At 43.0% G+C, this 24,804-nt stretch overlaps 1 protein-coding gene across 1 annotated transcript; it reads right to left on the bottom strand.

The window, feature by feature from the left end:
• Positions 1-222: 222 nt before the first annotated feature.
• Positions 223-24,804, bottom strand: GOT2 (glutamic-oxaloacetic transaminase 2). The gene is made up of 10 exons (XM_047836631.1): positions 24,603-24,804; positions 12,345-12,501; positions 10,576-10,704; positions 9,523-9,582; positions 8,579-8,740; positions 8,256-8,360; positions 7,009-7,159; positions 6,402-6,567; positions 2,055-2,205; positions 223-1,446 (listed from the first exon to the last, which is right to left on the bottom strand). The coding sequence occupies exons 1-10, from the start codon at positions 24,689-24,691 to the stop codon at positions 1,324-1,326; spliced, it is 1,293 nt and encodes a 430-aa protein (XP_047692587.1). The 5' UTR covers positions 24,692-24,804; the 3' UTR covers positions 223-1,323.

Genomic DNA, 24,804 nt, shown 5'->3' with positions numbered 1-24,804 from the left:
CCACATGTCCCCCAAAATCTAAAGGATTATACCTGCATTTTCAACATCGCTGGACTGGACAGGCCGAATGGCAAGACAAAGACGTGGCTTCAGTTTACATTCGGAACGGCTAACACACCCACTGGCTTATGGGCAGCTGAACATGACCGCACACTTCTGGGACACAGAGACACTCCCACCCTTTCCTCCCATTAAAGAAAAACATAACATAGTAGACAGTGGTGGGGTCTACAGTATCTTTATTTTAAACAGAGAAACCAGGCTGCAAGAAGTCTACGTGATCGGAGCAGATGGCGGTTTTCTTTCCAGAGGGTGAAGCCTGAGCCTAGCTGGCAGCACACAAAGGTTAAAACCAAAGCCCAGATATCCTCTTTCCTGGTCTGCCCTGCATGGCCTGCTCATGATGTGAGATGAGAGACTGCACGACCGCACTGGATGAAGTGAGGGGTCCAACTGGGCAGAGGTGACACCTCGACAGGAGACCATCATTGAAGAGGACACGAAAATCAAGTGCAGTGACTTACTCTCTGCTATTCTCTGATGAGAAAGGTGAGGGTATGGGATGAACGGTAAAATATGTTCTTCATTCTTCAAATAAGTAAATCCTATAGGATGGGGTTGATGATCAATTGAGCAAGAGAAGAGGGTGAAAATCTAGGCTAGTTATAGATCTCTGTGCGTAAGGAAAAGAACAGCAATGATAAGGGAGAAGAGAGGAACATTAAAATGCCTGAAAGTATTAAAAAGAAGGGCCTTTTTTCCCCCCTTAAATAAGACAGGAAACAGTATCTTTTATTTTCCTTGCTGCAATGGCAGCAGACTTGCTGGTTTTCATGAAACATGATTTCTGGAACAAGGTCTGTTGATAAGCTTGCTCAATCACAGGAGGACACAGGACTGACTGCTAATGTTAGAATGAGGTCTTCCCACAACACCTCTTGTAGGTGCTACTCTCGTGCTGGATCTGCAGAGGTGCCCCAACACCATATGGTGCTCCAGTTAAAGCTTCAGAAACATTGCAATGGCATGATCGACAGGTTTTTTTGGGCTTTCTTGTACATGTAAACTCTTGGAACAGCTGGAGTTAAAGCATGAGCAGGAGTTTGGTTTTGAGCCACAAAGTTTCAGACACCAGCCACAGATGCCTCTGCCCTATTTCACTACATGTTCTTCTCCGAGAAACACAATGGTTGAGTGTTAAGTACTGTCGCTGAAAAGAAATGACCTGCTCACCGCCACCCGCCCTCCTCCTTCCTCTGTGTGAATCTCACAACAGCAGAGGCTGTAGACAGGAAGGCTGTTTGCTCTTTCTCAGCAGGGAAATTACTTGGTGACCTGGTGAATGGCGTGGGCAAGGTAGCCCACGTTGCCCGAGGTGACTCCTGCCACAGAGATGCGGCCATCCTTTGTCATGTAGATGGAGAATTCCTTGGTCAGCCTCTCCACCTGCAGAGAAAAGAGTACAGGAGCACTCCCAGGCAGGGGGATTTGCCCAGCCAGGTGTGGCACAGTGGCCAAGTGTTAAAACAGGAAAATAACAGAAAACTCTATTTTCTCGTTTAAACCCTATTCCCAGAATTTGGTAGGCTAGTGCAGAGGGAGAGAAGGACAAAATGCTATCTTAAAGTAGGATGAAGAATACAGAGGTGTGGACAGGCAAAAAAAAAAAAAAAAAAAAAAAAAAAAAAAAAAAAAAAAAAAAATCTCATTTCAGCATTTGTAGGAAAGATAGATCCAGAATCCAGCTATGGAACAGCTATGTCTCCTATCAATATTCAGGCTCCTTTTGGTTTGGGAAACTCTTCAGAGAAGCAGCAGTGGTCACAAAAATGATCAAAATGTGCTCTGCTCCTCAGCAGTGTGCAACCTCATGGGGGACACAGGTAAATGACTAAGAACAAAACAAAATGATTGCCACACTCTTCCTTTACCTAAAAGGGCTTCAAATGACTGTTTTAACAGTAATCTGAACAGCTAAGTGATCTATGAGGAATTCCATCATTTTGCAAAGACTCATCAGTTGGTCAGCTGAGGAGAAACTGGAGTCCACTCACCTGTTCAGGCTTCAGTCCTGTGAAACAAAACATGCCAATCTGGTCAGTGATGTGCTGCCAGTTGTGGGAGGAGCCCTCCTTCTTGAGGTTGGAGACCAGCTGAGTCCTCATGCTAATGATGCGGTCAGCCATGCCTTTTACTTCCTGCAACCTGTGCAAAAACCCACCAAGATGCAGCTCAATTCCGGACAAGCACTGACAGACAAGCCACAGCTGACATGAGTATTCCCCTAGTGTGCCTCAATTCTTTGTCCTATCCTGAGTTATATGCTAGTTATAGCCTTCTGTTTTCTATTAGAACACTATTTTGATTAGGCAGCTAAAATGATTAACATAATTGAGTTACTAAGAAAAATGAAAGAACGACTCAAACCTAGGAAGGCTAAGGTTCTCCATACTTTATGTGGGGGCAAAAGTTGTGTTTTAAATAGTAAACTATGACTTTATTTTTAACATGGATGGAAGAAACACTCCTGCGTTTGCAGTTAAGACAGTGCACTGGGAGGCTACAATGTGCCAAGCCATGTGCTAGGTGGTAGGGAGAAAGGGAGGCTTGAGACATAGTCCTTGCCTGTAAATCTTACAACTTGACACTGGGAACAAACCTGGGAACAACCAACTATGGAACGAGGCAAGAGAAGGTAAGAGCCCATAGAACAGTGCTGTGTTGAAGGCCCCAGGAAGAGATGTAATTCTATCTGGGTGGCTGAAAGGAGTCCTGATCCACATGGCTCACTCGGTTCTGTACATAATCACTGCTTTCCTCAGAATCTCCTCTTCCCATTCTATTCCTATGGCTCTAGAGGAAATTCTTATGTGTTCTCAGCAACTAGACGACTGTGGAAACATTTATAGTTTACCCCCAGTTCTTATGTGTTCACATTCTTTAACCACCTATGATGAGGCCATACACAGAACAGATCACAATCGCCAATTACAAGTCAAATGACAGTCCTGGTCATTTGTGACTCGTTAAACATTTACAATTGGGCACTTGCTCCTAAAAACATGGATTTGTCCTCCCTTGGAAAAGACGGCAAGTTGGCAACTCGGCACTAGCAGAGTGATTACTGGCTGGAGCTGGAGCCCTGGCCCTCCTAGGGATGGCACTGGGTTTACATTTCCTATGGTTCCGTCTCTCCAGCTCCATTTACTTTGAGGCCGGGGTGCTAAAGGCAGGGAGTGTGACCACGGCCAGATCCAGGGCAACTTTGGTGAAGCCCTTCCGTGCGCCCTGCTACCCAAAGAATGAACTTCTGACTTCTCAAGATACCAGTGAAGGTGCTCCATGATCTATCTGCTCCCACCTTCCCAGCTTTGCTGCCTTCTCCATCCTCCTCCCACTCAGTGTCTTTGCCACAAAAAACCACTTGGGACTTTTGATGCACATCGTGTAATGTGTGCCTTTCTTCATGCACATCTGTCCGGTTTTCATTTACTCTTCATCTCCTTTGGGGGAAAAAAAGTCGCCTTTTCTCTTCAAGGCACAGCCCGCATGCTGCTGTCTTCATTAGGTCCTCCCTCATTTCCCCCTAGAATCGATGGCTGCTCCTTTCATCCGCCTTTATTCCTTGTCTCTTTTATCAATGCCATACACTTACCTTTCTCACTGATTATAAACTCTACAGGTAGAAATGTCTTACTCATCCAGCATACTACCTTTGTCATCTTTGTACACTACAGACTTTTTTTTTTTAAATTTTTTTTTTTTCAACGTTTTTATTTATTTTTGGGACAGAGAGAGACAGAGCATGAACGGGGGAGGGGCAGAGAGAGAGGGAGACACAGAATCGGAAACAGGCTCCAGGCTCCGAGCCATCAGCCCAGAGCCTGACGCGGGGCTCGAACTCATGGACCGCGAGATTGTGACCTGGCTGAAGTCGGACGCTTAACCAACTGCGCCACCCAGGCGCCCCTACAGACTTTCGATGTGTACTGATGTGCACACATTAAAAAAAAAAAGCTTAGTATAATTCTAAGAGACAAATCGAAACTAATCCTACAACACGCATATATAGGAGTAAAATATATAGTATGTTACAATGATGAAAAATAGTGAAGAAAAAAGCTGGGTTACAGTGACTATATTTACAGTTAATTTTTTCCCCTCTCCTAAACTTTCTGAAATGTACTTACACGTTAATGTTATAATGGAAAAAAGTAGAATTTAAAAAGTAGTTAATATTTTGGTAAGCCTTCCATGGACTACTGAACTGAAAGAACTACCCTGAACTAGACTTACTTCAATGTTTCACAGGATTAATTTAAGGTAGAAAGAGTAGCTGTCATGTGAAAAGTTGGGGGGTTGCAGATAAAGTTCCTTGCAGACAGCAGACAACAGATTTAGCTTTTCTCTTCAGGAAGCTACTCAGGAATCTATTCCCCCAATTAACTGGCTACACAGGACAAACTCTTGTTATAACAAATCACATCGTTCATGGGCATCTTGGCTTTTTTTTTTTTTTTAAGTTTATTTATTTGGTGGGGTGGGGGGGAGAAAACACGAGCCGGGAAGGGGCAGAGGGAGAGAGACAATTCCAAGCAGGCTCCACACTTTCAGCACAGAGCCCAATGTGGGGCTTGTACCCACAAACTGTGAGATCATGACTTGGGCCGAAATCATGAGTTGGACACTTAATTGAGCCACCCAGATGCCCATTGGTTAATTAACTTTGAATTATATAGAGCAGGGGGTTAGCAAACTTTTTATTTTTTACTTTTTAAATTTTATTTTTTTTAAGTTCCAGTAGAGTTAACATGGAAAACTTTTTATGAAGGGCTAAATTATAAATTTGTTAGGTTTTGTGGGCCATTTGCTCTCTGTCACAACTACTAAATTCTACTATATGGCATAAAAGCAGCCACACATAATTCATCAAAAATGGGTGCGGCTGTGTTCCAATAAAACTTTACAAGAACAGGGAACAAACGAGATTTGATCCATAGAAGTTTGCCAACCTCTGATCTCGAGCAAGGTTTTCTACATTGTGTCAGGACCCATTAGTAGGTGATAAAGTTTTTCTAAATTGTGTGTCTTGACTCATGAGTAGGTCATAAATTCAAGGTAGATGGATGCAACTGGCATTCAGGAAATATTTAAATAAAAAAAAAAAGAAAATATTAAAATATAACACACGAAGGGGCGGCTGGGTGACTCAGTTGGTTTGGTGTTCAACTTTGGCTCGGGTCATGATCTCAGTTTGTGGGTTTGAGCCCCGCACCAGGCTCTGTGCTGACAACTCAGAGCCTGGAGCCTGCTTTGGGTTCTGTGTCTCCCTCTCTCTCTGACCCTTTTTTTTTTCTTTTTTTGATTTTTTTAATGTTTATTTTTGAGAGAGAGAGAGAGAAAGACAAAAGGAGAGAGAGGGAGACACAGAATCCAAAGCAGGCGCTAGGCTCCGAGCTGTCAGCACAGAGCCTGATGCAGGGCTTGACCCCGCAAACTGCGAGATCATGACCTGAGCCGAAGTTGGATGCCCAACCGACTGAGCCACCAAGGTGCCCCCATCTCTGACCCTCTCTTGCTCATGCTCTCTCTCCCTCGTAAAAATAAATAAACATTAAAAAAAATTTAAATATAACACATGAAGCCTAATATTAAGTTTGGACAACCATGTCAGTTATATATATGTTTACAGGTAATGTGTTCAGAGTCATGATACAAATATCTGTCTTATGTGGACTGTGGTTAAAGAGATCGAGTAACACTAAGAGCACAGGGGCCTAGAGATTCAGATGGTAGGAAAAATAAAAACTCAAAATAAGCAGAAATACTGGTTCAGTGGTAGTTATTACTAGGATTAAGAACCAAAAATATAGTGTTCTTAAAAAAAAAAGTTTTCCGGGGCGCCTGGGTGGCTCAGTCGGTTAAGCGGCCGACTTCGGCTCAGGTCACGATCTCGCGGTCCGTGAGTTCGAGCCCCGCGTCGGGCTCTGTGCTGACAGCTCAGAGCCTGGAGCCTGTTTCAGATTCTGTGTCTCCCTCTCTCTGACCCTCCCCCATTCATGCTCTGTCTCTCTCTGTCTCAAAAATAAATAAACGTTAAAAAAAAAAAAAAAGTTTTCCTATGTAAGGTACTTCAATTTGAACTCAATTTGAGGAGAAGGCAGGTTTTACTTAGCATGGAGATAATAGAATAAAAAACCCTGCCATTTCTCAATCATTTGTCTCCAATGTATTTATTTGGAAGTGCTAAAAAACAAATGCCCACTCCTCTCTCCCTTCTGCCTCTTCCATATATGGAGGCTGCGTGATATTTGTATGTCACTAGTTGCTGATTATAAAGGAGCTTTGAAAGATCAGTGGTGGGACAGACAGATGGCTGGGGAGTGGCAGTGTGCTCTTACCATTGTTTTCGCAGGTCAGGGCTGGTTAGGATGGTCGAGGCAATCCGGGCCCCGTTGATTGGAGGGTTGGAATACATGGGACGGATCAAGATCTTCAACTGTGACTCCACCCTTTTGGCTTCATCAGCATCTTTGCAGACCACAGTGAAGGCTCCCACACGCTCACCTGAGAAGACAAAAAGCGATCCTGTCTTCGAGTTTTCCAATCTAAAATGCTGAAGCAAATCATGATTCAATTTGCTACATGTTATGCTTCCATCAGCAACGCCACAAAAATATGTTATAAATAAAAACCTTTCAACATCCAGTATGGTGACTTTAGAGATAACAGAAAGAAAGTCTGAGAACTCAATGATCTCTTATTATATCCAACTTCTTGGCTCATGGAATGGTTACTTCTTGTTTAGAGAAACAATAGTTTTCTCTGCTGGAGGAATTCAGAGACACAAAAGATGATGTGACTAAGATCAGTTAGATCCACGTTACTGGTCTTTCCTCTCTGGGTAACACACACGCATGGACAGGCACAGACACTCTGTGGTGTCCTTTTCCAGCGCTTCTCCAATCTCACTGGGACAGACATCACAGACTGGGGCCTTCCGCTTACCGTACAAGCCCATGTTCTTGGCATAGGATTGGCAGAGACAAACGTTAATGCCCTGTTCGATGAAGTGACGTACAGCCCAGGCATCCTTGTTACCATCACCGCTGGCAAAGCCTTGGTAGGCCATGTCAAAGAATGCAAAGAGGTTGTTTTTCTGGGAAGGAAAGAGAAGAGCAAAGCTTTAGGGAGTCCTTCTCAAGACAACCCACATGGCTGCCTGTGCTTATTGGGACAATGTGTGCCTCACATAGAGTCAACACAGTTTTCTCTCCAACTGGCAATTTGGAGATGTTTAATTTTCCTTGAGTTAAGGTATCATTATATATGTTTTTACTTTGGTGGATATGGTCCCTCAAAAAGACATTAAGAAAAGAGACTCTTAATTTCAGTCTTCCCAGAAAGCTGCTTGATCCAACAGGAAGCTCTTTTCAGGCCCACAGGAGTCTGGGTAATTACTGTGGTCCAGTCGACACAGGACCAGCATCAGCCTTTTCTGGGGCTAATGTAACTCTGGCAGCCTCACCTTATACCCAGAAATCATGGGAAGGCCTCATGAGAACCATCTCATCTTCAAAGTGCTCTCTGAATGTTCTTTCTCTGTCTCCCCCCCACCCCATCTCATTTTATTTACACCTTAGGTTTGACAGAATGTAAAGAAAGGGAAACCAAAAGAAGTGAAAACGCGGACATAAGGCAAGAGGAATATTTTCCTCCCTTGGAATTTTTTTTTTTTTTTAAGTAAACTCTATCCCCAATGTGGGGCTCAAGCTCTACACTCTGAGATCATGAGTTACACGTCTACCCACTGAGCCACCAATGTGCCCCTCCTCCATTAAAATTTTGACGAGGGCCTTCTCTGACAGCTGATGCTGTGAATGGTAATGGCAATGCTGAGCAAACAGGCAAGGATAGGAGGGGACATGAAACAGTGTATAAAAGATGAACAAGTAACAAGGACCAGGGCAAATGACAGACATCCCGGGACCAGTTGGTACCCACCGTACAGGCTAGTCAATGACAAGATTTATCAGAATTACCCACATCTAGGCTGAGGAACAAAAATTATTTGCAAGCTGCTCACGTATCATCAATTAAGAACTGCTAATTATGCAAATGAGAAGTTCTTTCCTGACAACTTAACAATGTGGGCTCAAGGGTAATTAATTCTCATTGTTAAGACTTTGCCAAGGCAAACATCTAAGGCTAGTTACTGAACACAGAACTGTCACCAGTCAGTTCAGTCTCCTTACCTTTACCACTGTTGCTATTTCCTTCCACTGCTCAGGGCGAGGGTCCACTCCCGTGGGATTGTGGGCACAGGCATGCAGGAGAAGAACACTTTGCTGTGGCATTTTCTAAAAAGACAACCAACAGATGATTTTGCAGCCCTCAACAAGATAATTTACCTGAAATGCTGTAGGGTCACTATTTTTGATCAACGAAGATAATATGAGTTCTGAGAATTAGCTCATCCCAGTATTTTAAGTCAGATATTGCGACTGAGATGTGAGGCATCAAATCTCCACGAGGAAGCTTGTTCCTTCACCCCTCTTGCCCTGAAAGCCACACTTACCGAAATGTCCTCTATAGCGCCTGTGAAGTCAAAGCCACATGTCTTGGGGTCATAGTATCGATAACCGTGTAGCTGCATGCCAGCGTCCCTGAAGATGGGTGTGTGATTTCCCCAGGATGGTTTGGGCAGATAAACATCTCGGCTGAACTTAAAAAATCTTTGCTAAAAAATGGGATGAAAGGGAATGGAAAAATGAAGGAAAAATAAAGTGACATAGTTTATGGAGGAAGACATTTTTCTCTATTTTTCTCTTCAGTTTATCTCAATGACTGAGAGACAGTAATGACTGAGAGACGGTATGACTCAGCATCAAGACTGCCTGGGTTGGAATCCAGGCTCTGACAAGGAAATTGGCTGTGTAGTTAGGGACCTCTCTGGGCCTCACTTTCTTCATTTGTAAAATAGCATTAAATGAACCTCCTTCATAAAGATTAACTGAGTTAAAACAAAAGCTGCTAGTAACATATGTGCTCAATAAATTATATTTATTGTTATTATAATTTCTAAAGTTTAATTATTTGAGAGAGAGAGAGAGAGAGAGAGAGAACATGTTCACGGGGAAGGGGCAGAGAGAGACGAAGGGCAAGAGAATCCCAAGCAGGCTCCACACTATCAGCAGAGAGCCTGATGCAGGACTCGAACCCACTAACCATGAAACCATGACCAGAGGCAAAACCAAGAGTCAAATGCTTAACTGACTGAGCCACCCAGGTGCCTTATTATTATTATATCTTCCTTGTAGTTTTTAAGTACTTTTTTTTTAAACTGAAATCCAAATTAAAGTACTTTCATATTCCTTACCCGTGACTCCATTTATCAGAGAATAGGAAATCTTCCAATTATGTGGAAAGAAGTCAGCAAACACACATGCAATAGGAAAACACCCTCCTCCTCAGCTTACAGACTGTCTTACAGCTTTTTCCTGAAGGAGTTTCCAGACTCACCAGAAAACTGGCTCCAATCCTCAAGGCCCCGGTTCCAGAAATGGTCTGCACGGTGACATACTGAAGGAGAGACACTACGGTCAGGGAGGTCCAACACTCGCTAGAGGCCCACAGATACAGAACCGAGGCCAAGCCCACAGAGGCAGTACTCTGTAGTCATTGCCCTTCATTTTTCAGAAGTTGAAGACAATGTTCCAAATGGGTATTTGCAAACGAGAAAACAGCACTAATTGTTTCATTTCCCCATTTGCTAAGAGACAGATTGATTCTCCTTGGAGTTCTCAAAACACCCACCTCTTCAGTTTCCAACACGTTTGCTGATGGTGAAGCTAATTCCTTAGGGCTTGTTATTAGTATCATATGGTAGATGAGAAACTTTCAAGACCCAAACTCGCTCCCCATGAATAAGGGCTAATTTATACATATACCATGGTCACTACATTAAAATATTCTAGAATTATACAAAATTCAATGTGTCTCTGAACATCAAAGCTCCTTGAAAAGCAAATCAATACATTATAATAATATTGCTACATTTTATTATTTTTTAAAAGTTTATTTATTTTGAGTGAGGAGGGGCAGGGGGAGAAGGAGAGAGAGAATCCCAAGCATGCTCTGCACTGTCAGCACAGAGCCTGATGCGGGGCTCAAACTCACGAACCGTGAGATCATGACCCGAGATGAAGTCAGACACTTACTTAACCGACTGAGCCACCCAGGCGTCCTGTAGTTTGTCCTTTCATTTTTTAAGTTTCTAAAGCATATTCAGTACAAGATAAACATAGGCATACACAGAGCAGTGTCAAATCTTCAATCAAATTACTATTCCATTTTCAGGACTACTGCTGCATTTTGGGGATTGGTGTTATATGAAATCGTTTATTTAACAAGTGCCAACTTACTTTCTAAAGGAGAGATATTAGCAATAGTGTGGTTACTGCAAACAACCATCATACAAAGTGATGTATCTCTATTTGTTTAAATTAGTTCACATTTGTTTAAACTGTTAAATTTAAACACAGACTGTAGGATGCCCGAATCTGCTCTGCTTACCCGGCTACTTTTCAACACTTCATTGTTCTCACCCAAGGCTAGTTCTGCAGATGCCTTACAAAATTCAGCAAGTCCTGCAATGGGCAGGTATTCTTTGTCCAAATTTTTTGCAGCAATCTGGGCCTCTGCCTAGACAAGAGAAAATGCACCCGCTTAGTTTCTTCTCCTTACCTGGAATTACTGTGATTAATATTTAATGTTTTATAACTTAAACATATATATTCAATATAAAGGAAGTGAAGCCTTGTTTTTATTTTGGAAGTACTGTCCAAGGAAAAGGGTTAAGTACTACATCTGAAACTAATATTACATTGCATGTTAACTGGAATCTAAAGAAAATCTTGAAAACACAAAAATAAATACAAACTATAAAAAAAGTAGAATACTTAATATTTTATATTGCAGAACAGAAATATTTCTAATTTTTAAAATCACATATATATTTTTTATATGGTTTAGGTTTTTATATGAATGGGTACAGTGTTCTCTTGGTCAATATTTAATATAAAATGGCATTCTTGGAATGCACAAGAACAAGGTTTACGAGCAACACTTAAAACACTTATAAGTAGATATGAGATGATAAAATCAAACTAAATACATAAAAAAGTAGTATTTCAAGGTATACGCCAGTCTCAGAACTTCAGAGCGTTAACAGTAACAGCCACATATCTTCATGCTTTGGAGATGGAGGCGTGGCTGTCCCTTTAGCTGTGTGAGTCTCAGCAAATTAGTAAAACCTTCCTGAATCTCAGCTGAATGGGGGAACAACTTGAAGTATGTACAAAAGCTTGTGGTGGTGTTCCAGCCTGCAAAACAGCTAATACTTGCTGAGTACTTTAAACTGACTTGCTGAGACCAGAGCAATTTCTGCATGACCTGAGACCCAGCAGCCAGCAGTTCTCAATGGGTCTTCTCCTCACAATTGAGCCCTTTTTTTGTACTCAGAGAGTCATAGAGAGGACACCTAACCCACACTCCCACACTTTTGGAAGAAATTTCTTCTTCCAGTGGTTCATTCAGGCCACGTTCTATTTCAGTGGCTCATGAGGGCTGGGCCAGCCTGCTGTATAGTGCGCAGCTCAGATGGTTAGAGAGTTCCTTACCCTCACCTGGAAGTATTCTTTTGAAATGTTCACTCACTGTGCCTGTATGGGGGAATGATGCATCACCACCCCACTTTGAGAAGTGACAAAGAAGCATTCATGTATCAATAGAGGAGGTGCAGAGGAAAAGGACACTCATACTTTCTTTCAAAAAAAACTGTTCTAAGAGGATTATTTAAAGTTATAATGATAACCAATAGAAAAACTACTAATAAAAATACAACAAAAATAAAACAAATTATTCTACAGTGCAGTAGGAAGAAAGGACAGAGCATGCCTGTGTGAGAGCTTTATTAAGGCAATCAACATGAGAGGAAATGGAAAATAACCACAGTAACCCTCATCCACAAAGGGCTATTCTTATCACCAAAAGGCAATGTTTAATTCTTCGTCCTTATGTGCACCCTCAGGATTAAATACGAGACGATGCCTGCTTCAGTAGAAAATCACGTAAATTCAATCTTGAAAAAGACCACACAGTTCCAATCTGTCACTTTTACAGCCAAGGAGACCACAGCAGACAACCTGAGTGATTCAAGCAGTTAGTGCCAGAACTAGAACCCAGGTCTCCTGACTCCCAGCGTGGCGCTCTTTCTGCCACTCTCTAGGAGCTCTCTCCAGTTTACCCACCCTGAGAAGGCAGGAGATGAACGGCAAACTCACCTTCCGGACACTAGGAAGCACGTAAGGCTTTCCATTATCGTCCCGGTAGGCACCAACTCCCAGATTCATCTTTTTGCTGTTGGTGTCTCTCTTAAAGGCTTCTGTGACTCCCAGGATGGGATCTGGGGGCCCCATCTCCACATGGGTCCACCAGGAGCTGAAATGGGAAATAAAATGAAATCAGTCATAGTAGCTAGATTTCCATGGCCAGAGACATCTCAGATCTGCTGAAAATCCATTTCTTTGCAGAAGAATGCAGAAGACCAAAGATTTTAACACAAATGCAAGGAGGAGAAGGTGGATGGGGAGGACAGGGTGCATGTGTAGGCTTTTAAAGTAGCCCACACCTGTCCTGAATTCCCAGGCAAAGAGGGCTATGAGAAACAGAGTGGTAAAAGATGACACAAAAGAAGCAAACAAGGGCAAGAGTATTATGTGATACTGTCCCCTCAAAGGGGCTTGGGTTTTATCTTGTTCTCAAAATTATTAAGGGGTATCTTTTGGAGAACTTGTTAAAAATACAGGTTCCTGGGGTACCTGGCTGGCTCAGTCGGTTAAGTGTCCGACTTCAGCTCAGGTCGTGATCTCACAATTTTTGAGTTCGAGCCCCGCATCGGACTCTGTGCTGAGAACCCAGAGCCTGGAGCCTGCTTTGGATTCTGTGTCTCCCTCTCTCTCTGCCCATCCCTCACTAGATCTTGCTCTCTCTCTCTCAAAAATAAATAAAAACATTAAAAAAAAAATACAGGTTCCTGGGTGTCTCATCTTGGATATAATGAGAACATGTGGAGTCATTAAAGTTTTGTTTTCTTTGGGTGTGAGGAGGGTTAGGGTTGTTGATCAGGTAAGGGGAGTGGCATGGATAGCCTTGCCTTTTTAGAGCCCATCTGCGAGCAAGGTGGGGCACTGGATGCAGAGTGGTCAGAGTAGATGTAGAAGGATCACTCACTGCACTGGCTCGTTACATGGCCAGAGAGTTAGAGGAGGGCCTGAATGAGGATGGGGCAGTAGGGCTTGAGAGGAAGACAGAATTTTGAGGTATTTAGGAATTAAAAATCAACAAGAACTGCTTGTAACATCCTACTGATTCCTTCACTACTTACAAAGTTAAAAAATGCTGGACAATGTTCATTACTCTTTATTTATATGAGAGTCACGATTTTACCTTAAAAAATTATCTCGTAAAAAAAATTATCCCTTGGGGCGCCTGGGTGGCTCAGTCGGTTAAGCGTCCGACTTCAGCTCAGGTCATGATCTCACGGTTCGTGAGTTCAGGCCCCGCATCGGGCTCTGTGCTGACAGCTCAGAGCCTGAGCCTGTTTCCGATTCTGTGTCTCCCTCTCTCTGACCCTCCCCCGTTGATGCTCGGTCTCTCTGTCTCAAAAATAAATAAATGTTAAAATGTTAAATGTTAAAAATTATCCCTTAATAGTCTTGGGGTGGTGGTGGCGGGGGAGGTCATCCACCAGGGCCAGGTGAACTGTATTGCCAGGGAAGTATACATCTGTCCTCAGTGCCCTGAGGTAATCTCAAGAGGCAACAGAACCTTTTTTTGGGCAATAGAACTTTAAAGCTTTTCTTTTAAAAGTTTATTTATTAAAATTTTTTTTTTCAACGTTTATTTATTTTTTGGGACAGAGAGAGACAGAGCATGAACGGGGGAGGGGTAGAGAGAGAGGGAGACACAGAATCGGAAACAGGCTCCAGGCTCCGAGCCATCAGCCCAGAGCCTGACGCGGGGCTCGAACTCCCGGACCGCGAGATCGTGACCTGGCTGAAGTCGGACGCTCAACCGACTGCGCCACCCAGGCGCCCCTAAAAGTTTATTTATTTAGAGAGAATGTGAGTGAGCAGAGTAGGGGCAGAGAGAGAGAGAGAGAGAGAGAGAGAAATGAGAGAGAGAGAATCAGAAGCAGGCTCCACACAGCGCAGAGCCCGATGCAGGGCTTGATCCCATTAACTCCAGATCATGACCTGAGCTGAAATTAAGAGTCTGACACTCAATCTACTAAGCCACCCTGGCACTCCGAGGCAACAGAGCTTTAAATTTCTGAGGCTTGTTTCTCTGGCTTGTTCTCCACCCCCTACTGATTTGGGGTTTAGTTTCTGTTCCACGTATGGCCAGTAAGTTAGTCCTCATTGGCAGCAATGACTGTGAATCTGGTTTTATGATCTGACCATTCAGTAATTTCTGTAAATGGACAGCAAAGATCTATTCTCTGTTGGGTGAGAGATGACACATAATATGGTTTATTGTTTGTGTGATTTTGTTTCTTTTTAAAAAATTTTTTTTTCAACGTTTATTTATTTTTGGGACAAAGAGAGACAGAGCATGAACGGGGGAGGGGCAGAGAGAGAGGGAGACACAGAATCGGAAACAGGCTCCAGGCTCTGAGCCATCAGCCCAGAGCCTGACGCGGGGCTCGAACTCACAGACCGCGAGATCGTGACCTGGCTGAAGTCGGATGCTTAACCGACTGCGCCACCCAGGCGCCACTTGTTTCTTTTTTTTAAATCAGAATTGTGAGGCTTTTATTTGTGTTTATTCTCTGCCTGTTTTAGACCTAAAGAGCTGAAGTTTTAGACCTAAAGAGCTATAAGATCTCTATGTGTCTGTAATTCAGAAAGGCTTTTTTGTTTTGTCTGAGTGTCTGAATGCGAAATGTTTTCCAGCTCTGGAGGGTACTGATAAATTGGATTATAAAAATCTCAAAGGCACTCTGTTCTGATTGTGTTATAGGGACTGAATTCCTATTACTTTAAATGTGCTAGACAAAAGTTTTTTCTTAAAGAAACTAACTCAGAAATGTTTAAAAAATTCAAGTTCACATAAATGAGATAAACCTTTGAGAGTAGTTTAACTGACATAATAAAAGTAGCTATGTCTTCTAGGGTGCCTGAGTGGCTTACTCAGTTAAGTGTCTGACTCTTGATCTCAGCTGAAGTCTTTATCTCAGGGTTGTGAGTTAAAGTCCCTTATGGGGCTCCATGTGAGGCTTAGGAAAAAAAAAAAAAAAGCTAGGTCTTTTATTTAGACACAAGCATACATTTTATTCTATGTGGCTTTGTTTTTCCTAAACTTACATTGGTTTACTCATACTATACACAAAGCATTCCTAATATAATGTTTAAAGTTATGAAAAATCTGAATTTGTGTTCAACTAATTATTCTGACATATTGTCACCTCATACCTGTCAGAATGGCTAAAATCAAAGACACAAGAAATAAGTGTCAGCTAGGATGTGGAGGAAAAGGAACCTTCATGCACTGTTGGTGGGAATGCAAACTGGTGCAGCCACCATGGAAAAGACTATGGAGATAAATAGAGGACACATGGCTGGCTCAGTGGGTAGAGTATGTGACTCTTTTTTTTTTTAATTAAAAAAAAATTTTTTTTTTTCAACGTTTTATTTATTTTTGGGACAGAGAGAGACAGAGCATGAACGGGGGAGGGGCAGAGAGAGAGGGAGACCCAGAATCGGAAACAGGCTCCAGGCTCTGAGCCATCAGCCCAGAGCCTGACGCGGGGCTCGAACTCCCGAACCGCGAGATCGTGACCTGGCTGAAGTCGGACACTTAACCGACTGCCCCACCCAGGCGCCCCGAGTATGTGACTCTTGATCTGAGGGTCGTGAGTTTGATCCCCATGTTGGGTATTGAGAGTACTTAAAAAAGAAAACAACAACAAAAGTTAAAAAAACAAACACACAGGGGCGCCTGGGTGGCTCAGTTGGTTAAGCGTCCGACTTCGGCTCAGGTCATGATCTCGTGGTTCTTGAGTTCAAGCCCCCACGTCGGGCTCTGTGCTGACAGCTCAGAGCCTGGAGCCTGTTTCAGATTCTGTGTCTCCCTCGCTCTCTCACCCTCCCCTGTTCATGCTCTGTCTCTCTCTGTCTCAAAAACAAATAAACGTTAAAAAAAAAAAAAAATTAAAAAAAACAACAAATAGAACTGCCATATGCTCCAGTAATTCCACTATGAAGTATTTACCCAAAGAAAACAAAAACACTAATTCGAAAGATATATGCACCCCTATGTTTATTGCAGCATCATCATAATAGCTAAGATAGAAGCAGCCCAAGTGTCCATCCACAGATGAATGAGAAGATATAGTATACATACACAATGGAATATGACTCAGCTATAAAAAAGAATGAAGTCTTGTCATTTACAACAACACAGATGGATCTAGAGGGCATAATGCTAAGTGAAATAAGCCAGTCACAGAAAGACAAATACTGTATCATTTAACACATATGTGGAATTTATGAAACAAAATAAACAGAGACAAACAAAAAACCAGACTCTCAAATATAGAGAACTGATAGTTTCCAGGGGGGTGGTGGGTGGGGAATGGGTAAAAACAGGTAAAAGGGATTAATTAAGAGCCCACTTAGATTGATGAACACTGAGTAATGCATAGAATTGCTGTACCCTTATGTTGCATAACCGAAACTAATATAATAATGCTGTATGTTAATTATATTTAAACTAAAAAAATAAAAAATTATGTATCTTTTTTATTAACTTTTATTAGGTTAAATTTCTTAGAATGGTTTTAGATTTACAGAAAATTGAGCAGCTAGTACAGAGTTCCCACAACTTGCCCCCCAACAGTTTCCTCTTACTACTAACATTTTATATTTGTAGAGTACTTTTGTTACAATTAATGAACCGACACATTAAGCCCACAATTTATTTAGATTTCTTTAGTTTTTACCTAATGTCCTATTTATGTTATAAAGTTCCACCCAGGATACCATATTACATTTACTTGTCATGTCTCCTGAGGCTTCTCTTGGTGATGACAGTTTCAGATATTCCTTGCTTTTTTTTATCACCTTGACAATTTTGGGGAGTACTGGTCAGGCATATTGCAGGGTACCCGTCTATTGGATTTGATATTTTTCTCATTAGACCGGAGTTATGGGTATTTAGAAGAAAAATAATGTATTTTGTAATGTGTTAGCTTGAAGACAATTCCCAAGACCTTTAAGTAACTTAAAATCGTGGACTAATTTAATTATGGGTTAAAGGGTTAATCACTGGATTCTTAGACAATTTCTAAGAGAGGATATAGACACATTTATTACTAAACATAATTTAAATTTCATATATTTTTACTTCTTATTTTTACATAGGCTAGAAGGCTATAGCTTTGGGTCATTTTAGTAAGCATGTTGTTGCCATTTCAAGACAGCGTAGGGGTGCCTGGGTGGCTCAGTTGGTTAAGCATTCGACTTCAGCTTAGGTCATGATCTCAGTTCTTGAGTGCCAGCCCCATGTCTGGCTCTGTGCCGACAACTCAGAGACTGGAGTGTGCTTCAGATTCTGTGTCTCGCCCTCTCTCTGCCCGTTCCTCGCTCATGCTCTGTCTCTCTCTCTTAAAAATAAACAAACATTAAATAAAAGAGAAAAAATATATAAAAGAAAGTATAAAAGGGATATGTGTGTGGCTACAGAAGCTGAACTATGTGCACCCACTAGTCTGCTAAAATGCTTGCGCAGGACTGGCATCAATGCCCGCCCCCTCAGTTTTGTCTGTGAAATGGAAGTTACTTTGGCTAAAAGTTGTTTTTGTAAAGTTTACTTATTTTGAGAGAAAGAGTGGCGGAGAGAGAGGGATAGAGAATCTGAAGCAGGCTCTGCATTGAGCCAGACATGGGGCTCGATCTCACCACTGTGAGATCATGACCTGAGTGGAAATCAAGAGTTGGAGGCTTAACTGATCCAACCACCCAGGCATCCTGGCTGTAAGTTATTCAAAAAACTTTTTTTCTTAAACATTTATTTTTGAGAGACAGAGTGAGACAGAGCATGAGTGGGGGAGGGGCAGAGAGAGGGGGGTACACAGAATCCAAAGCAGGCTCCAGGCTCTGAGCTGTCAGCATAGAGTCTGACATGGGGCTCGAACTCATGGACTGCGAAATCATGACCTGAGCCAAAGTCAGACGCTTAACCGAATGAGCTACCCAGGTGCCTCTAAAAGTTATTAAAAAAAAAAAAAATTGTTTATATATTTTTGACAGAGAGAGACAGAGACACACACAGCATGAGTGTGGGAGGGCCAGAGAGAGGGAGACACAGAATCGGAAGCAGGCTCCAGGCTCTGAGTTGTCAGCACAGAGCCCAATGCGGGGCTCGAACTCATGGACCGTGAGATCTTGACCTGAGCCAAAGTCGGATGCTCAACTGACTGAGCCACCCAGGCGCCCCTAAAAGTTATTTTTAATGAGTGGTTGAGACTATACTCAGATCAACTGTGGCAAGAGAAGTACAACTTTGTGTATGTTTTAGTCTTTCAAAGAAAAAAAAAAGTCATGTTGTTCTAAAGCTGTGATCTTCACATTTTGGTCTTTGGATCTGTTTTTCCTCTTAAAACTTGTTGGGGGTCTGAAATAGCTTTTATTTATGTGGGGTATAACTACCAATATTTACTGTATCAGAAATTAAAACTAAGAATCTCTTATACTAGAGTATCAGCTTGTTCCAAATATGAAAGAGCATATAAGGACAAAACTTGCAAAGTGAATTTTGTCTTGATTCATAAAAACTAAGTCTGAAAAGAAACTAAGAAATGTGTTAACATTTTTTAAAAGACTGCTTATTCTTCCTTGGTTCAATGATTAATGACTTTATAATATAAAAGGTTATTTTTTACCTTCTGTGTTATATGCCTATACAGTGGAGATTCTGTGTTTTACCAGAATACTTCTTTATGCTTTATGTTGATTATGTCCAAAAACAAAACACAGTTCCTCATATAGGAATGAACTAAGGTTCTTTACAATCATGTTGTATGTTTAGTTCAATATTTTCTCATTTTAATTAAATAGGTAAACAATGATTAATTCTCAGATACTTAAAATCCTATTTTAATCAAGTGACCAAATATCACCTAACAATTTTTTTGATCTGGCCTTCTCAAACTGAATCCTAAACATAGAAAACATAAAACTTTCAGGCTATCTTTCATCTAAACCTACTGAGAGATTTTTTATTTTTAAGCTACTGAGAGATTTTTTAAAAACTATTTTATTTATTTTTGAGAGAGTGTGAGTGGGGAGGGGCAGAGGATCCCACGCAGGCTGACAGTAGCGAGTTGACGTGGGGCTTGAACTCACAAACCATGAAATCATGACCTGAGCTGAAGTTGGACGCTCAACCAACTGAGCCCCCCAGTGCCCCACTACTGCGAGATTTCTAAGGGTGTACCCAAGAAGCACCATCTATGTTTCTAACACACACTCTCAGCAGCAGGATGCATTAATGTATCAAAACTGAGGTTTTACCTCATGGTAAATTACTGTTCTGAAAAAAAGATTATCCCTTTTCTTCAGGATAAATTAGCAAAAAGCTCTTTACAGATGCAGATTACAGAAAAGTCTTTATGATTGTCTAAATCAATCATTGAGAATGTGCTATGTGCTAAGAGCTGGGAATATCAGTGAGAGTAAAACAACCCCTGACTATCTACCACATTAGCCCAGTGGGGTGACCTGTAGGCAGGCTGGGGTCGGAGGATGACCTTCAGCGATAAAGACAGGCTCAGAGCACAGAATATTAGTTTTAAGAGACCGAGGAGAGGACCTAATAACCTGGGAAAGGGGGAGATAGTATAGGCTTAGAAGGCTTGCAGGAAGAGGTGACACATGAGCTAAGTGCTACCGATGAGAGGAGGAAAAAGGCGTTCCCAGCAGAGGCATAAGAAAGGCTAAGGGTGAAAAAGAGCTGGGGGCAGAGGGGTGGCAGGGGGAGTGCTGCAGGGAAAGGTGAAAGCTAGGGAAGCAAGGTTCCAAATTACCCAGGTGAAACAGCTCAAGTTCCTTTAGTAATCACTTATCCAATCTCAACTAAATGTTTCAGCACAGCACAGTGAAAGTTCTCTACGGTCACCACGCTGACAAGTTCAGTGAATTATTCAGAATTTCTTTTCTGAAAATGATTCTCTTGAACTAGTCAGTGGCCAGTCAGCACTCGTTCATTTCACTCCTCCACGAGGCACATTGGATGGCTCAGCACAGCATTACAGAGTTAAATTTATGCTCTCCTGACAAGTTGAAACTGCCTCTGTATTAATAGCTGTAATTGTGACATATAGTTAATTCTGTTATCAAAGGGTAGATTATTCCATTTTTGGATTTCCCAGACTTTTATTAGCTTGCCTCGGATAATGTCAGTACTCGGCAAACTGCACGGATTCAAATAACAGCTCAGCTGCCTACAAGCCTGTGTGCGCACAGGCAAGCCAATTACATCTCAACCTTCCTTATACATGAGCACATAACAGTACCCACCTTACAGAGTTGTTATAAGGATGAAAGGAGTTATTAAATATAAAACACTCAGAGCCTGGAATAGGATGAGTGCTTGTTGTTCACTGGTATCATTGCTACTAAATTATTCCTTCTATGCTTCTATTCTACCATGCCAGTATGGAGCCTGGCAAGGCAAGTATGTAGACAATTCAAGAAGGAAATGGTCATAATTTTATGACCAAATACAGGTCTTTCTTGCTTTTCAGTTGTTTAAAATGTTTATTTATTTGAGAGACAGAGAACATGCCCGAGGGGCAGAGCTAGGAGACAGAGAATCCCAAACAGGCTCCATGCCACCTTGGAGCCTGATGCATAGCTTGAACTCTCAAACCATGCGGTCATGACCCGAGCCAAAACCAGGAGTCAGATGCTTAACTGACTGAGTTACCCAGGTGCCTCTTGCTTTTCAATTACTACTAGTTTTCCTACAGTTTTGAGAGACATTATCATTACCATCCATCTCCCTCATTAGCTTTACTGCCAGGACTCAAAACCCCTCTGTTCTTTTTCATTGTTGTAGGCTGCTTAGTTGTTCCCGTACCTAAGCAATAGTAAGAAACAGATACCTTGAAACAACTTCTGACCTGGGCCTGAAGAAAGCTTCCTTTATGTCCTACCCACAGTTTAGACCCTGAAAGCTTGCAGCCACCTGCCTGTATATATCCCTGCCATTAACTGGTGAGTGAAAGGAATACTTTGAATGTCAAAGACCTATTATAGAAAACCTGCAGGAAGCAACTGTCATTTCAAAACAGATGTCTTGGTCTCTAAGGCCTTTAATCAACAATGACAGGACTGCTGCCCCAAGCCACAAGCACAGAAGGTGCCATTCTTATTAAATGATGTGAAAAGCACTTATTCATCAAGTTCTTTACAAAGTTTATTGAGTACAGAGATTCTCTGAGAAACCAAAGCCTCAAGTCTTCTGGCAGGGATCTGATCAAGAGTGGAATCTTTCTTTTTCTGAGCACATAACAGTATCTATGAGGCACCCAGACGCCTCTGGAGTGTATCTTTTAAGAATTCTAAAAGCAACTACACCATATTGAATCTTAATCTAAATACAGGAGCATGGATACCCAATTTGATTAGTTCTACATTAGTAATCGTGTTCAGAACCTCTATGCCCTTCATCATTCCCTCCCTTATAACTGTAAAGACTCTATACCCACAATGTAAGAACCATGATGTTTTCAAGGGACAGTACTAGCTGAAAACAAGAGTGCTAGGGACAAAACTGATGCTGATAACCTGTGGCCTACAAAGTGATTCCTACAAATGTACTTTGGACAAGTGCAAAACCTCAGCCATTGAGCAATGTTGGCTAACAAACCAAAAGATGTTAGGTACAAACTATTCAGATAAGCTTTTCTAATTCAAATGTCTTGTAATTTTCCTGGGAACCTACCTGGTGCTTTAAAATTAAAATAGCTTAGGGGTGCCTGGGTGGCTCAGTCGGTTAAGCGGCCGACTTCAGCTCAGGTCATGATCTCGCGGTCTGTGAGTTCAAGCCCCACATCAGGCTCTGTGCTGACAGCTCAGAGCCTGGTGCCTGCTTCGGATTCTGTGTCTCCCTCTCTCTCTGCCCCTCCCCCACTCACAGTCTCTCTCTCTCTCTCTCTCTCTCTCTCTCTCTCTCCTTCAAAAATAAATATTAAAAAAACTAAAAAAACTAAAATTAAAATAGTTTAAAATATATAGTTTAAGAATAGTTAAAAAATGTTTTCCTTCACATTCTTATTTTATTTTGAATTGTGGTGCTCTATCTCACAACTGTGAGATCACAATCAAGAGTTGGTGACTTAACCAACTAAGCCACCTAGGCGCCCCCATATTCTTATTTTTTTTTTTCAACGTTTATTTATTTTTTGGGACAGAGAGAGACAGAGCATGAACGGGGGAGGGGCAGAGAGAGAGGGAGACACAGAATCGGAAACAGGCTCCAGGCTCTGAGCCATCAGCCCAGAGCCCGACGCGGGGCTCGAACTCACGGACCGCGAGATCGTGACCTGGCTGAAGTCGGACGCCCAACCGACTGCGCCACCCAGGCGCCCCCATATTCTTATTTTAAAATAAGAAGAGAAGTTAATTAATTTGCTCAAGATCACAGAGTTAAAAATGGGAAAGATAGTACAATTTTGATCTTCTAGCTACTGGTTATTATACAACTACCACACACTGCCTTTCCAAAGGGTCTCGTGATACTCCTTCAGTTATTTCACAAAAAATTAAATAATCAGAATTAAGAACAGATCATTATAGGCTCTATTACCCAATTAAGTATCATTGCTTAAACCTGAACAGCACCGCCTCAACTACAGGCACTCAACTATTTTAAGGCTTTATATCAGGGAACAAAGTAGGTAAGGTCTCTGCCCCCGTGGAACGTACATTCTAATTGTGAGAAGACTGAAAAGAAAAATGAGTCAGCCACTCAAAGAATGACTAAAAGGTCACACCCATAGGGATTTTCACCAAGCACTTTAAGTAAGCTTTAGGACACGCAGCCAAATTTATAAAACAATAATTATTTTAAGGTTACTACAATGTTGAAAGACTTTCTCTTGCCCATCGTTTAGGCACCCCTTTCCAAACCGGCTGCATGAATGATAACCACTCCCTAATTCTGGCTCACTAGGTAGCATGGCTTAAAGAGCACACCTTGACATAGGGCCAAAGAGGAGCCAAATCTGGGAGAGAAGGAGCAGTGAAAGCCCAGACAAAATTGTACTGCCAAGAGTGCGAGGCTCCGTAAGGACACACTTCTGCTGACTTGAAGACAACGCGCAATCAAAGGAAAGGCCAAGGCACATAAAAGAGGCCAAGGCTTTGCTCCTTGTAGTCAATATCTAGCTGGAGGTGGGCTGGAGACTAGATTCATTAGGTGGTACTTAAGGATCCTGTCCCAAATCGCCTTCTTGAGTGAATCAATCGCCTGGCTCAGGTCTCCACTAGGAAGGAATTACTAATTCGCTTTAAACTCCGTGCTTTTTAATGGCAATACTTAGCACGCAGGGCTTAATGACATATTTATAATTTTTTGAGTGGCACCTGTTTCCCCGTCAGGCGTGTTCACCGCAGCCTCCATCATTAGCATCGGGTCTAGTACCTGGCTCATAGCTGACGAAGTATTTACTGAATGAGAGCAGAGCGAGGTGGAGAGGAAGAACGGTGACTTCTCTACAATCAGACCCCCTAAGGGCAAACAAAACGGAGGTGAACTACACCTCTGTTCTTTTCCAAGCAAAGGGGTCACCGGCGACATAGGCGGTAACGCGGCTGGGAGGATGCCGCGCGCCAAGGTCAGGGGATGCAGAAAAGAAAGCTGGGCTGGAAAGCCAGAGCATCCGCGGGGTACCTTCCTCTCGAGTACTTCCTACTCCCAGGCCCACGACCGGCAGTACCGCGCGGCCCTGCCAACCCTGCTTAGGCCGGAGGGCGGCCACGATAGGTGAGCCCCGCCGTGCCCCAGGGCAGCCCATCAAGGGCACCCGCGCCCCTCCGCGCCGCAGCCAATCGGTGCGAGGCAGCCTCGGCGGCGCAGCCAATGGGCGCCAGGCCGTCCGGGACCGGCACCTCAGCCCCGCTGGCTCGTCCCTCGCCACCCCACCCCCACCGCGCCGAATCCGCGTCTCGTGACCCCCCACCCTTGAATGGAAGTCCGGGTGCCGTAGAAGGCCACACTACCTAACCCCGGGGAACGCGCTGACACGTTCTCCTGCAGTCCTGGGGGCAAAAGAGGGGAGGGATGTAGGACTCCGAGGGTTACTTTGAGGCGCCGGCGCTCAATTTTCAGCGCCCAGTGAGGCCGAAGGGGTGTCAGAGAAAGCATGTGTGTGGTGGTTGCGTTTGGGGGGAGGGGGGATATGTCCGGGGGCGCCCGCAGCCCGGCTGGGCAGGCCTGTTGTCCCCAGCTCCGTCTCCGTCTGTCCTGCTTACCTGGCTCTGGCAGAAGCCGCGGCAGCGAGGCCCGGGTGGAAAGCGGCGGCGACCCCGGACAGGACGCGGCCGGTGTGCAGCAGGGCCATGGTGGGAGGCGAGAAGGCAGTGGGTAGCTGCAGGACGGAGCGGAGGGCCAGCGGGCGCACACACCGAGGCGCGGGCTGCTTCTGAAGGTAAGGACAGCGACTTCCCGGGGGCG

The sequence above is a fragment of the Prionailurus viverrinus genome, chromosome E2 (genome assembly GCF_022837055.1).
Source record: "Prionailurus viverrinus isolate Anna chromosome E2, UM_Priviv_1.0, whole genome shotgun sequence".
NCBI classification, from domain to species: domain Eukaryota; kingdom Metazoa; phylum Chordata; class Mammalia; order Carnivora; family Felidae; genus Prionailurus; species Prionailurus viverrinus.
The sequence above is the reverse complement of the archived record's forward strand: the minus strand, read 5'-3'. Positions and strand labels throughout refer to the sequence as shown.

Coding starts and splice junctions, on each gene's coding strand:
- GOT2 (XM_047836631.1), bottom strand. CDS start 24,691: ATGGCCCTGCTGCACACCGGCCGCGTCCTGTCCGGGGTCGCCGCCGCT. Junction 6,568..7,008: donor CAAGAACATGGGCTTGTACG/GTAAGCGGAAGG, acceptor TTGTCTTCTCAG/GTGAGCGTGTGGGAGCCTTC. Junction 1,447..2,054: donor CAGGACTGAAGCCTGAACAG/GTGAGTGGACTC, acceptor TTTTCTCTGCAG/GTGGAGAGGCTGACCAAGGA.